The 18,399-nt window shown below is 45.8% G+C and overlaps 1 protein-coding gene across 1 annotated transcript in view; it reads left to right on the top strand.

Moving 5' to 3' along the window:
- LOC106589906 (phospholipid phosphatase-related protein type 5) overlaps positions 1 to 18,399 on the top strand; it is a 54,361-nt gene continuing 35,962 nt past the window's right edge. The window contains exons 1-2 of the mRNA XM_045691097.2: positions 1 to 603; positions 4,769 to 4,896. Of these exons, the coding sequence (XP_045547053.1) occupies positions 4,825 to 4,896 (72 nt within the window). The 5' untranslated portion in view covers positions 1 to 603; positions 4,769 to 4,824. The remainder of the gene's footprint in view (positions 604 to 4,768; positions 4,897 to 18,399) is intronic.

Here is an 18,399-nt window from a genome sequence, read left to right as displayed (position 1 = left end):
CACTCTCCTTCACTCTCTCTCTCATCTCCTCTCTCTTCTCCACTCTTTTGCCTTCGTTCACTCTAGTTATCTCTCTCACTCCTCGCATCCTCCACTCTCTCTCTCTCCCAGCCTCTCTAGTTCTTTCTCTCTCTATTGAAGCCCTCAAGCCGTACGGATTCATTAATTAGCTACGTCCGTCCATGGAAGATTAGCAAAGTAGCGTAGCGACTGCATGTTGCCCAGTGCATATAGATAGACTGTGTTGCTTGTGCTATACTGCGAATCTATACCCACACACACACACATTAACACACACTCTAGCAGACAAACACACTATCTCTTTCCCTCTCCATCTCCCTCTCCCTCTCTCTCTCTCTCTCTCTCTTTCATTCTCTCTCTGTGACTGTAGCGCTGGCTTACTAGAGAAAGCAGCAGTGAAAGTGCGGGCGGTCTACTTTGACTGAAGACTCGGAGCAGATAAAACAAACACAGACAGAAGACAGCAGGATGGGAGCCTTCAGCGGGTTGTAAAATACTCCAGTTCTTCTCTGTCAAAGGCAGAGGCTATGGCTACGGTCTAGCAACACTTCATCATCACTACTTCTCTGCACGGAATCTGTGGTAAGACCAGATTTTATTCATGGCATTCTTTTTCTTTGATAAAAGACAGTATTAGAAGTGTGTGTATGCCACACACATTATACTGTAGACGTTCTTATAATGTGTGTGTGTGTGTGTGTGTGTGTGTGTGTGTGTGTGTGTGTGTGTGTGTGTGTGTGTGTGTGTGTGTGTGTGTGTGTGTGCATGTGTGTGTGTGCATGTGCGTGTGTGTGTGCGTGCGCATGTGTGCGCGCATGTGCGTGAGAGAGAAAGCCATAGATAGGATGATGAGTGCAGTAGCAGAGACATCTCAGTCTCCATCTCTCCTGACCCACATTGATGAACCTGTAGTGCTGCATGCAGAGCTGTCTTAATGTCCTACTGCCCTAGCGCCACAGCCTATATCACTCCACACACACACACACACACACACACACACACACACACACACACACACACACACACACACACACACACACACACACACACACACACACACACACACACACACACACAGTGTCACACACACACATTATAAAAGCAAATACATTCACACGCTCTCTCGCACACACACACACATCCGCTGGATTGTCAGGGAGAAAGAGTAGCGTATCAGTTGTGTGGGAGGGTGAGTGTGTGTAAGTGTGTGGGACTGTGTGTCGCTGTATATGGGACTGTGTGTAGCTGTATGTGGGTAGTGAGAGAGGAGGTGTGTGAGGCAGGGTTTTGGGGTGTCATGACAATACTGCAGTGGTATGAGATGGAACACAGATGATGACAGAGACACAGAGAGATGATGTATTGAGACAGAGAGAGACAGAGAAAGATGAAGAGAAAAAAGGAGGGATGACTGAGCTGGGTGAAGAGAGAGGATGGATGAAGTGAGTGGGGTGAAGAGAGAGAAAGAGGGATGGACTGAGCAGAGTGAAGAGAGAGAAGGAGGGATGACTGAGGGGTGAGGAGAGAGAAGGAGAGATGGACTGAGCGGGGTGAAGAGAGAGAGAAAGAGAGATGGACTGAGCGGGGTGAAGAGAGAGAGAAAGAGAGATGGACTGAGCAGGGTGAAGAGAGAGAGAAAGAGAGATGGACTGAGCGGGGTGAAGAGAGAGAGAAAGAGAGATGGACTGAGCGGGGTGAAGAGAGAGAGAAAGAGAGATGGACTGAGCGGGGTGAAGAGAGAGAGAAAGAGAGATGGACTGAGCGGGGTGAAGAGAGAGAGAAAGAGAGATGGACTGAGCGGGGTGAAGAGAGAGAGAAAGAGAGATGGACTGAGCGGGGTGAAGAGAGAGAGAAAGAGAGATGGACTGAGCGGGGTGAAGAGAGAGAGAAAGAGAGATGGACTGAGCGGGGTGAAGAGAGAGAGAAAGAGAGATGGACTGAGCGGGGTGAAGAGAGAGAGAAAGAGAGATGGACTGAGCGGGGTGAAGAGAGAGAGAAAGAGAGATGGACTGAGCGGGGTGAAGAGAGAGAGAAAGAGAGATGGACTGAGCGGGGTGAAGAGAGAGAGAAAGAGAGATGGACTGAGCGGGGTGAAGAGAGAGAGAAAGAGAGATGGACTGAGCGGGGTGAAGAGAGAGAGAAAGAGAGATGGACTGAGCGGGGTGAAGAGAGAGAGAAAGAGAGATGGACTGAGCGGGATGAAGAGAGAGAGAAAGAGAGATGGACTGAGCGGGGTGAAGAGAGAGAGAAAGAGAGATGGACTGAGCGGGGTGAAGAGAGAGAGAAAGAGAGATGGACTGAGCGGGATGAAGAGAGAGAGAAAGAGAGATGGACTGAGCGGGGTGAAGAGAGAGAGAAAGAGAGATGGACTGAGCGGGGTGAAGAGAGAGAGAAATAGATGGACTGAGCGGGGTGAAGAGAGAGAGAAATAAATTGACTGAGCGGGGTGAAGACCAGTTCAGTATATGAGCCATAACTCAATAATACATGTAGTTAAACACAGAGGACTTTAACCACTCTGATGTGTGTGTAATAATGTATATCTGAACAAGCTCTCAGACACTAGGCTACTGATGAATGTCCACTTAGACATCTAGCCATTAGAATATTAGTGTGACTTCTGTGTGCAAGTCTTTCCATTGCTATCAATGATTGATTGATTGAATAATGATTTATTATGCAAAGTTTAAACAGGAGTCAACCTCACTTACACTACCGTTCAAAGGTTTGGGGTCACTTAGAAATGTCCTTGTTTTTGAAAGAAAAGCACATTTGTTGTCCATTAAAATAACATCAAATTGATCAGAAATACAGTGTAGACATTGTTAATGTTGTAAATGACTATTGTTGCTGGAAACAGATGATTTTTTATGGAATATCTACATAGGCGTACAGAGGCCCATTATCAGCAACCATCACTCCTGTGTTCCAATGGCACGTTGTGTTAGCTAATCCAAGTTTATCATTTTAAAAGGCTAATTGATCATTAGAAAACCCTTTTGAAATTATGTTAGCACAGCTGAAAACTGTTGTCTCATTAAAGAAACAATAAAACTGGCCTTTTTTAGAGGGTTTTCTAATGATCAATTAGCCTTCTATGTAGATATTCCATAAAACATCTGCTGTTTCCAGCTACAATAGTCATTTACAACATTAACAATGTCTACACTGTATTTCTGATCAATTTTATGTTATTTTAATTTCTAAGTGACCCCAAACTTTTGAACGGTAGTGTATCTCAATTCAGGATTCTGTTCAGAAAGGCATGAGATCAGGTCAGCATCCCAAATGGCACCCTATTCCCTAAGTAGTGCACTATGTTGGGAATAGGGTGCCATTTGGGACATGGGTGAGGAAAGGGTGACCCAAAGGAGGCTTTCTAAGAAGAGTATACAGAAGGGACTAACATCTGTCAATCAAACCTTGAAACTGCTTTTCAAGTAAAAAATGCATTATTCTCTCTCTCTATCGGAATTCATATTTGGTGTTTATGCACTACCCAGAATAATATTGACTGTGTGAATCAAACACTTCAACTGCAAATCAACTCAGACAGGCTTTTTTGCTACTGCGTGGTGAGAAATGTACTTTTGACTTTGATGGAATAGTATCCATAGTTCTTGGAGCCTACAGTTCTTTCCCCATGGGTATCTGCTTGTGGGTAGGTGGAAGGAAGCCTTCTTATCTTATGCCACTTTCTTTGGCAAATGCCTTTCTTTAACATATGTTCTCTTTTCTTTAGCTATCCTGTGGGGGGAATCCCTGGGTTGACTTCAATTTGGGATTATTGTTGTTCAATGTTTAATCTCTCTCTTTCATTCATCGTTTTTTAACCGTTTCTCCCTGTCCCTCTTATGTCTATCCTATTCCCATGCTGTGTCTGACTGACTGTGTCTGACTGACTGTATCTGACTGACTGTGTCTGACTGACCATGTCTGACTGACCATGTCTGAATGACCATGTCTGACTGACCGTGTCTGAAAACTGTATCTGACTGACTGTGTCTGAAAACTGTATCTGACTGACTGTGTCTGAAAACTGTATCTGACTGACTGTGTCTGAAAACTGTGTCTGACTGACTGTGTCTGAAAACTGTATCTGACTGACCGTGTCTGAAAACTGCATCTGACTGACTGTGTCTGAAAACTGTGTCTGACTGACCGTGTCTGAAAACTGTGTCTGACTGACTGTGTCTAACTGACTGTGTCTGACTGACTGTGTCTGAAAACTGTATCTGACTGTGTTTGACTGACTGTCTGAAAACTGTATCTGACTGTGTTTGACTGACTGTCTGAAAACTGTATCTGACTGACTGTGTCTGAAAACTGTATCTGACTGTGTTTGACTGACTGTCTGAAAACTGTATCTGACTGACTGTGTCTGAAAACTGTATCTGACTGACTGTGTCTGAAAACTGTATCTGACTGACTGTGTCTGAAAACTGTGTCTGACTGACTGTGTCTGACTGACTGACTGTCTGACTGACTGTGTCTGAAAACTGTGTCTGACTGACTGTGTCTGAAAACTGTATCTGACTGACTGTGTCTGAAAACTGTGCCTGCGTCCCAAATGGAACCATATTCGTGCGTGTGTGTGCATGCGTGTGCGTGTCCGTGTGCTTGTGTGCGATAAAAACATTTTTTTTTTAAATAAATAACTCAAAATGGTTCCGTCATTGACTAAAATGGAGCAATTTGGCACAGCAATACTTTTCTGTGGCTGTTGCTAAAGGTTATGATTCTACAGGTGCATCAGTCCAGCTAACAGAAGAGAAACAGAAGAGAAACCAGGAAGAAGGCACAATGAGGAATATAGGAGACAGAGACCTACAGAAGACCAGCACCTACATCGTACCCTGCTTCCTGCTAGTGGAGGTGAGTGGGCAGCATATTGACCAATCATTTCCAATATTTCAATCACCCTTTCCCTTGTCCTCTTTCAACAAACAATAAATCCAATCCTACATATTGGAACATGGCCTCAGTGCAGAGACCTCTTTGTTCATTGCTCTGTCTGTACTTCCTCCTCTACTCTTCCCCTCTTCCTCCTCTCCTCTCATCCCCTCTCCCTCCTCTCCTCCGCTGCCCTCCTCTCATCCCCCTCTCCTCTCCTCTCTTCTTGTCTCTTTTCCTCTCCTTTCCTCTCCTCCGCTCCTCTCCCTCTCCCTCCTCTCCTCTCATCCACCCCTCTCCCTCCTCTCCTCCGCTCCTCTCATCCCCCTCTCCTCTCCCTTCTTCTCCTCTCCTTTCCTTTCCTCTCCTCTCCTCTGATCCCTCTCTCCCTCCTCTACTCGCACCCCCCCCCCCCTCCTCTTCTCTCATCCCGCCTCTCCTCCTCTCCTCCGGTCATCTCCCTCCTCTCATCCCCATCTCCTCTCCCTTCTTCTTCTCCTCGCCTCCCCTCCCTCCTCTACCTCCTCTCCTTCTCAGGTCCCTCTATATTCTATAAACCCTCACATGCATTTCCTAATTAATCGGCCTAATTAACACAAGGAAATACAATTAGCCCGCTCAGCCGCTAGCACTCTACGCTATTGCTAATGCTGTGCCCACTGCCCATAGAGCCTGCAACAAGGGCAAGCGTAGTGGGTTAGCAGAGTTCGCAGTTTTAGCATTATCATGAGGTAAGAGGGGGATTTCTGCCATTAGCTATACAGTATATCTAACACGTTACTGAGACCGTGTACCAACTGTGCACGCGGAGCCTGTGGGCAAGCTAGCGTAGCAAGTTTTTAGAGTTTTAGCATTATCATAGGGTTAGAAGTTGATTTTAGTTGTTAGCTATACAGTAGACTATATATTTCATGGGCTTTTAATAGCAGGGCTAGCATTAGTAGCTACAGTTTACGGTAAGAGGTTGATTTTGAGTTTAGCCACAAGACAACTGTATATATCCCGTGGGGTGTTGGAGTGGACTAATGTGTTTTTGATCAACTGCAGTGAGAGAAAGTGTAGGTCTATGGAATTAGACAGTAAGAAGGGTTAACCTCAGTACAGTGTAGAATTCAGATGTAACTAGCCACTATATATCTCATGTGTAGCACATGGGGATGTGTGAAACGTACTCCGCAACCTAAAATGTCCTCACTTGCAGTAACAAATTGTACATTTTTCGGTGGCGCTGACTGGTAAGACGCTCCGGGAGTGCGGTATCGTGTGCAAGCAAAGCAGAGGCCCTGGGTTCGAGCCTTGGTGTGAACCGAATCAGGAGGAAGCGGTACTCGCTAAGCAAGCAACGTGATGTCCGTTACACCTGGGTTATGACAACTGAATGTGTTTTTGTTCAAATCAGAGACATTTTAGGGCTAGCAGTTAGTAGTGGTACCACATAGGGTTAATGACAGGGATCGATGTAGCTATATCCCAGGGTGTTTGGAGAGTTGGAGAGTGGACTTCATAATAATGTGTTTTTGGACAGCCGCAAACTATCTGAGAAACCGCAGTAAACAAAAATGCAGTTTGCAGCGTATTAGCGGTGGAGTCCGAATTTGATCTCAGCCACTAGACATGCAGGCTACGTTCCCGAATGGCACCCTATTCCCTATAGGGCCCACAGGGCTCTGGTTGAAAATAGTGCACTATGTAGGAAATATGGCGGCATTTGGGACGCAGGGCCAGCATACCCAAATGGGGTGTCATGAGAGCTGGAGTTTAATGTGTGTTTGTACCACTGTAGTCGGAGAAAACAGTAGTACATCTCTGGGGCATTCACCTCCTACACACATTATACCATTCTCTACCTGACACACTCAGTCTGTGTCCCAAATGGCACCTTATTCCCTTTATAGCGCACTACTTTTGACCTGAGCCTCCTTTGGCCTCCTTTAGCCCTCCTTTCTTCAACCGTACTCCTCCACTCCTACAACAAAGCCATCCAGCTATTTTTACACTCCTCCAAAACACTCATCCCTCTCTCCAACACTCCTCCAGGGTCCCCTCTCCTCTCTTTCTCCATCCCTCCTCTCCTTCTTCTCTCCCAATCTGCTCCGTCGGTGGAAGGGAGTGAGAGAGTAAACGGCCTGCTACTGTACAGCACTCCAGAGGGCATCCAGTCTTCTGTTGTTACATTAGCATCTCATTACACTCTATTCTCTAAAACAAACGGGCTGACGCTCTCCTTTCTTCCGCCTCTCTTCTCTTTATCTCTTATTCTCTCTCTCGCTCTCGCTTGCTTGCTTGCTCTCTCTCGCTCTCTCGCTCTCTCTCGCTCTCTCTCGCTCTCTCTCACTCTCTCGCTCTCTCTCGCTCTCTCTCGCTCTCTCTCACTCTCTCGCTCTCTCGCTCTCTCTCGCTCTCTCTCGCTCTCTCTCGCTCTCTCTCGCTCTCTCTCGCTCTCTCTCGCTCTCTGTGTCTCTCTTTCTCTGGGCATTGTTTCGTATTTTCCAGCCATTACCATCTTTCTCTATCCTAGAACGTGAGAACATTTCTTATCAGTCCCGTTAATAAACAAGGGATTACACAGGATTTCCACCTTCCCATCCTTTTGACTGGGATGAGAACTTCAGAAGGGAAAATGGAAGCTAAGCTTCTCCATCTCTATCTCTTCTAACCTCTCCTCCTTCCAGGCAGAATAATCCTGGTGTGAAAAGACACACACAGACACACACACAGACACACACACACACACACACACACACACACACACACACACACACACACACACACACACACACACACACACACACACACACACACACACACACACACACACACACACACACACACACACACACACACACAGACACACTGAAATGCACATGCACACGGACGCACCGTCTCTCTCTCTTTCTCTCTTTTCTCTTCTCTTCTCTCCTGGTCCAGCAGTGTGTGACATGGTAGATGTGCTGTGAGGGGCACAAAGGGTCTGCTCTCAAGGCTAACTGGCTCCTTCACTTCAAAGACTCAAGCGCTTAAAGAGCCGTTTTGATGTAACTGATTTTGCACCGGGCTTCAGTGGAAGAGGAAGTAAGTGGCAATTGGAAGGTCATACTATATGGAAATAAAGGAGCAATCAGCGATTGGTACATACATTTTTTTTAACTTAAATTAATGATATACCCATTGATTCTTGAAGAATATAACTTTTAAATGCCTCATGAGTTTAGTTCAACTGTCGGACCCGACAACTGTCAAATGATTTTGGCATCTTTTCTTGTAAGCTTAATTGATTAGTTACAAAATGAACAGCTGATGAGAAAACTGTCAATCTAATTGTATTCTGGTTGCCCCAGAGAAAACAAATCTGAGACATTGCCTATGGTCCATGGTCAAAAGTAGTGCAATAACCTGAGCGTACAAAACATTAAGAACACCTTCCTAATATTGAGTTGCTCCCCCCCCTCTCAGAACAGCCTCTATTCGTCGGCACATGGACTCTACAAGGTGTCAAAAGCGTTCCACAGGGATGTTGGCCCATGTTAAATCCAGTGCTTCCCATAGTTGTATCAAGTTGGCTGGATGTCCTTTGAGTGGTGGACCATTCTTGATACACACGGAAAACTGTTTAGTGTGGAAAAACCCAACAGCGTTGCAGTTCTGGACACAAACCGGTGCGCCTGGAACCTACTACCATACCATTTTCAAAGGCACTTAAATATTTTCTCTTGCCCATTCACCCTATGAATGGCACACATACACAATCCATGATACTCAGAATGGCGCCGGAGGGGATGGCTGCCGTTTTACAGCGCTCCTAACCAACTGTGCTATTTTGTTAGTTTTTTCGCATTGTTTATAACGCATTGCTACTGTCTCTTATGACCGAAACAACTTCTGGACATCAGAACAGCGATTACTCACCTCAAACTTGACAAAGATTTTTTCTTTAACGAATCCGACGTGACGGATGTACTGCTTTCTAGGGAACGGGCCCAAATACTCTTCATTTGGGTGAAGAAAACACAGAGAAAAAGGGGGAGGAGGTCAGGCAGCCTTCTGAGAATTCGTAGGCAATTGCGTAAACCTCCAACACCATCTGTTCTATTGGCCAATGTGCAATCATTGGAAAACAAAATGGATGATATACAATCAAGACTATCCTACCAATGGGACATTAAAAACGGTAATATCTTGTGTTTCACCGAGTCGTGACTGAATGACGACACAGATAATATAGAGCTGGCGTGATTTTCCATCCATCGGCAGGACAGAGAAGCTACGTCTGGTAAGACGAGGGGCGGGGGTGTGTGTCTATTTGTCAATAACAGCTGGTGTGCGATGTCTAGTATTAATGAAGTCTCGAAGTATTGCTCGCCTGAGTTCGAGTACCTTATGATAAGCTGTAGACCATGCTATCTACCAAGAGAGTTCTCATCTATATTATTCGTAGCCATCTATTTACCACCAAAAAACGATGCTGGCACGAAGACCACACACAACTAGCTGTATAAGGCCATAAGCAAACGAGAAAATGCTCATCCAGAGGCGGCACCCCTAGTGGCCAGGGACTTTAATGCAGGCAAACTTAAATACATTTTACCTCATTTCTACCAGCATGTCACATTTGCAACCAGAGGAAAAGAACTCTAGACCACCTTTACTCCATACACAGAGATGCATACAAAGCTCTCCCTCGCCCTCCATTTGGCAAATCTGACCATAATTCTATCCTCCTGATTCCTGCTTACAAGCAAAAACTAAAGCAGGAAGTACCAGTGACTCGCTCAATACGGAAGTGGTCAGATGACGCGGGTGCTACGCTACAGGACTGGTTGGCTAGCACAGGCAGGACATACAGACGTACATATCCCAACCAGAAGCCATGGATTACAGGCAACATCTGCATCGAGCTAAAGGCTAGAGCTGCTGCTTTCAAGGAGCAGGACACTAATCCAGACGCTTATAAGAAATCCCACAACACCCTCAGACGAACCATCAAACAGGCAAAGCGTCAATACAGGATTCAGATCGAATCCTACTACACCGGCTCTGACACTCGTCGGATGTGGCAGGGCTTGAAAACTATTATGGACTACAAAGTGAAACTCAGCCGTGAGCTGCCCAGTGACGTGAGCCTACCAGATGAGCTAAATGCCTTTTATGCTCGCTTCGAGGCAAGCAACACTGAAGCATAGTCCCTGTGCCCAAGGAACCAAAGGTAACCTGCCTAAATGATTACCGCCCTTTAGCACTCACGTCAGTAGCCATGAAGTGCTTTGAAAGGCTGGTCATGGCTCACATCAACAGCATCATCATCTTTTTTTCCAAGATGGCGTAGCAGTTCAGACGTCCTCTACCCTCCTCTTGTCGTGTCCCGTGTATTTATATATTTACATATTTTTTTTCTTCACTTATCTTTTTATATATATATATTCTTTTTTAATTCTAAAAACTCAACCTCAAAGCACTCTCCTGCAACCCGCCTCACCAATTAAAAAAAATTAAGTATTATTTACCTCATCTGAATTCCACAACAGAAGCTAGCAAGAGGTTAGCCATTTTCACTGGCTAACGTTGAAGTTCAGCTAGCCACGGTTAGCTGTCCTCAGCTATCCATTAGCTCGAAAAGCTATCGCCAGTTTTTGTACAGCGCGACTCAGACCAGAGCATACCGGACCTATTCTCTCTCCTTTCCCCGATTTCTACCGCAGGCTCTGGACATTTACACCTGGATCTTGCAGCTAACTAGCTGCTACCTGAGTGACTATTGGCAACGTCGGTCACAGAATTAACACACATTATTACGGAGCTAGCCAGCTAGCCAGCTGAAGAGTTCCGTCAGCACTCCTGGGCTATTCCTGAGCTAGCCAGCTGAAGTGTCTCCTGGGCTACAACTCACCTATCCTGACCCGTTTTACTGCCGATCCGGAGCCCCATCAGGTCTTCACGACTGGACCACCGACGTTATCTGCCCGAGGGAGTTATCCAACTGGCCCCTCCGTCGCGACGTAACCTGATCGCCCATCTGCGGCCCGCTAATCGTTAGCTGTCTTTTCGGCTGCGATCTGAATAGGTCTATCGGACACTTTTCTTGGGCCACTATAACTAACTATTTTGCCAACTTGGACAGGTCCCCCCTTCCACACGGAACCCCACTAACCCACAGACGGAAACGCACGAGCTGGTTAAAAACAGACCTCCCTCCCATCTTCCACCAGCTTGCTACCTATGGCCCGGCTAGCTGTCTGAATCTCACTGGACCCTTTGATCACTCGGCTAAGCATGCCTCTCCTTAATGTCAATATGCCTTCTCCATTGCTGTTCTGGTTAGTGTTTATTGGCTTATTTCACTGTAGAGCCTCTAGCCCTGCTCATTATACCTTATCCAACCTCTCAGTTCCTCCACCCACACATGCTATGACATCTTCTGGTTTCAATGATGTTTCTAGAGACAATATCTCTCTCACTATCACTAAATGCCTAGGTTTACCTCCTCTGTACTCACATCCCACCATACCTTTGTCTGTACATTATACCTTGAAGCTATTTTATCGCCCCCAGAAACCTGCTCCTTTTTCTCTCTATTCTGGACGTCACAGACGACCAATTCTTATAGCTTTTAGCCGTACCCTCATACTTATTCTTCTCTGCTCCTCTGGGGATGTAGAGGTGAATCCAGGCCCTGCAGTGCCTGGCTCCACTCCTACTCCCCAGGCGCTCTCTTTTGATGACTTCTGTAACCGTAATAACCTTGGTTTCATGCATGTTAACATTAGAAGCCTCCTCCCTAAGTTTGTTTTATTCACTGCTTTAGCACACTCCGCCAACCCGGATGTCCTAGCTGTGTCTGAATCTTGGCTTAGGAAGTCCACCAAAAACTCTGAAATCTTCATCCCTAACTACAACGTTTTCAGACAAGATAGAACGACCAAAGGGGGCGGTGTTGCAATCTACTGCAGAGATAGCCTGCAGAGTTCTGTCCTGCTATCCAGGTCTGTACCCAAACAATTTGAACTTCTACTTTTAAAAATCCACCTCTCCAAAAACAAGTCTCTCACCGTTGCCGCCTGCTATAGACCCCCCTCGGCCCCTAGTTGTGCTCTGGACACCATATGTGAACTGATTGCCCCCCATCTATCTTCAGAGCTCGTGCTACTAGGTGACCTAAACTGGGACATGCTTAACACCCCAGCCATCCTACAATCCAAGCTTGATGCCCTCAATCTCACACAAATTATTAATGAACCCACCAGGTACAACCCCAAAGCCGCAAACACTGGCACCCTCATAGATATCATCCTAACCAACGTGCCCTCTAAATACACCTCTGCTGTTTTCAACCAAGATCTCAGCGATCACTGCCTCATTGCCTGCACCCCTTAATGGGTCAGCGGTCAAACGACCTCCACTCATCACTGTCAAACACTCCCTGAAACATTTCAACGAGCAAGCCTTTCTAATCGACCTGGCCCTGGTATCCTGGAAGGATATTGACCTCATCCCGTCAGTAGAGGATGCCTGGTTATTTTTTTTAAATGCCTTCCTCTCCATCTTAAATAAGCATGCCCCTTTCAAGAAATTTAGAACCAGGAACAGATATAGCCCTTGGTTCTCCCCAGACCTGACTGCCCTTAACCAACACAAAAATATCCTGTGGCGTTCTGCATTAGCATCGAACTGCCCCCGCGATATGCAACTTTTTAGGGAAGTTAGAAACCAATACACACAGGCAGTTAGAAACGCCAAGGCTAGCTTTTTCAAACAGAAATTCGCTTCGTGCAACTCCAACTCTAAAAAGTTCTGGGACATTGTAAAGTCCATGGAGAATAAGAACACCTCCTCCCAACTGCCCACTGCACTGAGGATAGGAAACTCTGTCACCACCGATAAGCCCACTATAATTGAGAATTTCAATAAGCATTTTTCTACGGCTGGCCATGCTTTCCACCTAACTACCCCTACTGCATTCAACAGCACTGCACCCCCCACAGCTACTCGCCCAAGCCTCCCCCATTTCTCCTTCTCCCAAATCCATTCAGCTGATGTTCTGAAAGAGCTGCAAAATCTGGACCCCTACAAATCAGCTGGGCTTGACAATCTGGACCCTTTCTTTCTAAAATTATCTGCCGAAATTATTGCAACCCCTATTACTAGCCTGTTCAACCTCTCTTTCGTGTCGTCTGAGATTCCCATAGATTGGAAAGCAGCTGCTGTCATCCCCCTCTTCAAAGGAGGTGACACTCTTGACCCAAATTGCTACAGACCTATATCCATCCTACCCTGCCTTTCTAAGGTCTTCGAAAGCCAAGTCAACAAACAGATTACCGACCATTTCGAATCCCACCGCACCCTCTCCGCTATGCAATCTGGTTTCAGAGCTGGTCATGGGTGCACCTCAGCCACGCTCAAGGTCCTAAACGACATCGTAACCGCCATCGATAAGAAACATTACTGTGCTGCCGTATTCATTGACCTGGCCAAAGCTTTTGACTCTGTTAATCACCACATCCTCATCGGCAGACTCAGTAGCCTTGGTTTCTCAAACGATTGCGTCGCCTAGTTCACCAACTACTTCTCTGACAGAGTTCAGTGTGTCAAATCGGAGGGCCTACTGTCTGGACCTCTGGCAGTCTCTATGGGGGTACCACAGGGTTCAATTCTTGGGCCAACTCTTTTCTCTGTATACATAAATGATGTCGCTCTTGCTGCTGGTGAATCTCTGATCCACCTCTACGCAGACGACACCATTCTGTACACTTCTGGCCCTTCTTTGGACACTGTGTTAACAACCCTCCAGACGAGCTTCAATGCCATTCAACTCTCCTTCCGTGGTCTCCAACTGCTCCTAAACACAAGTAAAACTAAATGCATGCTCTTCAACCGATCGCTGCCTGCACCTGCCCGCCTGTCCAGCATCACTTCTCTGGACGGTTCTAACTTAGAATTTGTGGACATCTACAAATACCTAGGTGTCTGGTTAGACTGTAAACTCTCCTTCCAGACTCACATCAATCATCTCCAATCCAAAGTGAAATCTCGAATTGGCTTCCTATTTCGCAACAAAGCATCCTTCACTCATGCTGCCAAACATACCCTCGTAAAACTGACCATCCTACCAATCCTCGACTTCGGCGATGTCATTTACAAAATAGCTTCCAATACCCTACTCAACAAGCTGGATGCAGTCTATCACAGTGCCATCCGTTTTGTCACCAAAGCCCCATATACTACCCACCACTGCGACCTGTACGCTCTCGTTGGCTGGCCTTCGCTTCATAATCGTCGCCAAACACATTGGCTCCAGGTCATCTACAAGACTCTGCTAGGTAAAGTCCCCCCTTATCTCCGCTCACTGGTCACCATAGCAGCACCCACCTGTAGCACGCGCTCCAGCAGGTATATCTCTCTGGTCACCCCTAAAGCCAACTCCTCCTTTGGTCGTCTCTCCTTCCAGTTCTCTGCTGCCAATGACTGGAACGAACTACAAAAATCTCTGAAACTGGAAACACTTATCTCCCTCACTAGCTTTAAGCACCAGCTGTCAGAGCAACTCACAGATCACTGCACCTGTACATAGCCCATCTATAATTTAGCCCAAACTACTACCTCTTCCCCTACTGTATTTATTTATTTTATTTATTTTGCTCCTTTGCACCATATTATTTATATTTTATCTTTGAACTTTCTTCAAACTACAAATCTACCATTCCAGTGTTTTTCTTGCTATACTTTATTTACTTTGCCACCATGGCATTTTTTTGCCTTTACCTCCCTTATCTCACATCATTTGCTCACATTGTATATAGTCTTATTTTTTTATTTTTTTATTCTACTGCATCATTGATTGTATGTTGTTTTACTCCATGTGTAACTCTGTGTTTTTGTATGTTGTCGAACTGCTTTGCTTTATCTTGGCCAGGTCGCAATTGTAAATGAGAACTTGTTCTCAACTTGCCTACCTGGTTAAATAAAGGTGAAATTAAAAAAAAATACAAAAATCATCCCGGATACCCTAGACCCACTCCAATTCGCATACCGGCCCAACAGATCCACAGATGATGCAATCTCAATCGCACTCCACACTGCCCTTTCCCACCTGGACAAAAGGAACACCTACGTGAGAATGCTGTTCATTGACTACAGCGCAGCGTTCAACAACGTAGTGCCCACTAAGCTCATCACTAAGCTAAGGACCCTGGGACTAAACACCTCCCTCTGTAACTGGATCCTGGACTTCCTGACGGGCCACCCCCAGGTGGTAAGGGTAGGAAAAACAACACGTCTGCCACGCTGATCCTCAACACTGGGGCCCCTCAGGGGTCCGTGCTTAGTCCGCTCCTGTACTCCCTGTTCAACCACGACCGCGTGGCCAAACACAACTCCAACACTATCGTTAAGTTTGCTAACGACACAACAGTGTTAGGCCTGATTACCGACAACGATGAAACAGCCTTTAGGGAGAAGGTCAGAGACAACAACCTCTCCCTCAATGTGAGCAAGTCAAAAGAGCTGATTGTGGACTACAGGAAAAGGCGGGCCGAACAGGCCCCCATTAACATCGACGGGGCTGTAGTGGAGCAGGTCGAGAGTTTCACACCAAGACAGTCGTGAAGAGGGCACGACAACACCTTTTCCCCCTCAGGAGACTGAAAAGATTTGGCATGGGTCCCCAGATCCTCAAAAAGTTCTACAGCTGCACCATCAAGAGCATCCTGATCGGTTGTATCACCGCCTGGTATGGCAACTGCTCGGCATCTGACCATAAGGTCAGAGGGTAGAGAGGGTAGTGAGTACGGCCCTGTACATCACTGGGGCCAAGCTTCCTGCCATCCAGGACCTATATACTAGTCAGTGTCAGAGGAAAGCCCCAAAAATTGTCAAAGACTCCAGTCACCCAAGTCATAGACTGGTCTAGGACCAAAAGGCTCCTTAACTGCTTCTACCCCCAAGCCATATGACTGCTGAGCAATTAATCAAATGGGCACCCGTACTAGTTACATTGACCCCCCCCCCCCCCCCCCCCCCCATTTGTTTTTACACTGCTGCTACTCGCTGTTTATTATCTATGCACAGTCACTTTACCCCTACCTACATGTTCAAATTACCTCGACTAACCTGTACCTCCGCATATAGACTCGGTACCGGTAACCCCTGTATATAGCCTCGTTATTGTTATTTTATTGTTACTTTCTATTATTTTTTACTTTAGTTTACTTGGTAAATATTTTCTTAACTCTTTCTTGAACTGCATTGATGGTTAAGGGCTTGTAAGTAAGCATTCACGGTAAGGTCTACACCTGTTGGATTCGGCGCATGTGACAAATACAGTTTGATTTGATGTCTTAAAAATCCTTCTTTAACTAGTCTCCTCCCCTTCATCTACACTGATTAAAGTGGATTTAACAACTGACATCAATAAGGGATCATAGCTTTCACCTGGATTCACCTGGTCAGTCTATGTCATGGAAAGAGAAGGTGTTCTTAATGTTTTGTACACTCAGTGTATGGGGAATATGGTGCAAGAAAGGGTCTGCTCTCAAGGCTAACTGGCTCCTTCACTTCAAAGACTGAAGTGCTTCAAATGTTGTTTTGATGTAACTGATTTTGCACTGGGCTTCAGTAGAAGGGGAAGGAAGTGGCAATTGGGAGGTCGTACTATATGGAAATAAAGGGGCAATCAGCGATTGGTACATCCATTTTTGTTTTCTTTTTAATTCATGATATACCCATTGATTCTTGAAGAAGAATTGAGAAAAAGATATTGAGAAATCTGTCCATCCAAAAAAACACAATGTACTGAGCAAATGTCCAATGGCTTTTTACCAAATTACCATATGACAGACCACGTATACATCTACACACCCTAATTGACTAACAAACAAAGGCAAAGTCTTCTCATGCTTTGTTGATTTCTAAAAAGATTTTAACTCAATTTGGCATGAGGGTCTGCTATACAAATTGATGGAAAGCGGTGTTAGGGGAAAAACATACAACAACGTGAAATCCATGTACACAAACAGGTGTGTGGTTAGAATTGGCAAAACACACACACATTTCTTTCCACAGGGCCGTGGGGTGAGACAATGATGCCGCTTGAGCCCCACCCTCTTCAACATATACACATGGGGGCAGCAGGTAGCTTAGTGGTTAGAGCGTTGGGCCAGTAACTGAAAGGTTGCTAGATCCAATCCCCGAACTGACAAGGTAAAAATCTGTCGTTCTGCCCCTGAACAAGGCAGTTAACCCACTGTTCCTAGGCCGTCAATGTAAATAAGAATTTGTTCTTAACTGACTTGCCTAGTTAAATAAAGGTTAAATAATTTTTTATTTTTTTTAAAAGCACTATACTGTATATACAGAAGTATGTAGACACCCCTTCAAATTAGTGGATTTGGCTATTTCAGCCACACCCGTTGAAGACAAGTGTATAAAATCGATCACACTGCCATGCAATCTCCATAGACAAACATTGGCATTAGAATGGTCTTACTGGAGAGCTCAGTGACTTTCAACGTGGCACCGTCATAGGATGCCACCTTTCCAACAAGTTAGTTCTACAAATGTCTGCCCTGCTATAGCTGCCCCAGTCAAGTGCTGTAATTGTGAAGTGGAAATGTCTAGAAGCAACATTAGCTCAGGCGCAAAGTGGTAGGTCACATGAGCTCAAAGAACGGGACTGCCGAGTGCTGAAAAATAGTCTGTCCTCGGTTGCAACACTCACTACCGAGTTCCAAACTGCCTCTGGAAGCAACGTCAGCACAAGAACTGTTCGTCGGGTGCTTCATGAAATTAGTTTCCATGGTCGAGCAGCCGCACACAAGACTAAGATCACCATGAGCAATGCCAAGCATCGGCTGGAGTGGTGTAAATCTTGCCTCCAATGGACTCTGGAGCAGTGGAAACACGTTCTCTGGAGTGATGAATCACGCTTCACCATCTGGCAGTCCGACAGACGAATCTGGGTTTGGCGGATGCCAGGAGAACGCTACCTGCCCCAACCTGGAGAAGAGTCCCCTCAGCAAGCTGGTCCTGGGGCTCTGTTCACGAACACAAACAGACCCCACAGAGCCCCAGGACAGCAACACAATCAGACCCAACCAAATCATGAGAAAACAAAAAGATAATTACTTGACACATTGGAAAGAATGAACAAAAAAGCAAACTAGAACATTATTTGGCCCTAAACAGAGAGTACACAGTGGCAGAATATCACTGTGACTGACCCAAAATGAAGGAAAGCTTTGACTATGTAGAGATTCAGTGAGCATAGCCTTGCTGTTGAGAAAAAGCGCTCTAGGCAGACCTGGCTCTCAAGAGAAGACTGGCTATGTGCACACTGCCCACAAAATGAGGTGGAAACTGAGCTGCACTTCCTGACTTCCTGCCAAATGTGTAACCATATTAGAGACACATATTTTCCTGAGATTACAGACACCTTCAAGAATTAGAAAATACATCCTACATTTTGATAAACTCCCATATCTATTGGGTGAAATACCA

The sequence above is a fragment of the Salmo salar genome, chromosome 12 (assembly GCF_965601325.2).
Source record: "Salmo salar chromosome 12, fSalSal1, whole genome shotgun sequence".
In the NCBI taxonomy this organism is placed as follows: Eukaryota; Metazoa; Chordata; class Actinopteri; order Salmoniformes; family Salmonidae; genus Salmo; species Salmo salar.
This window is presented reverse-complemented; position numbering and strand designations above follow the sequence as displayed.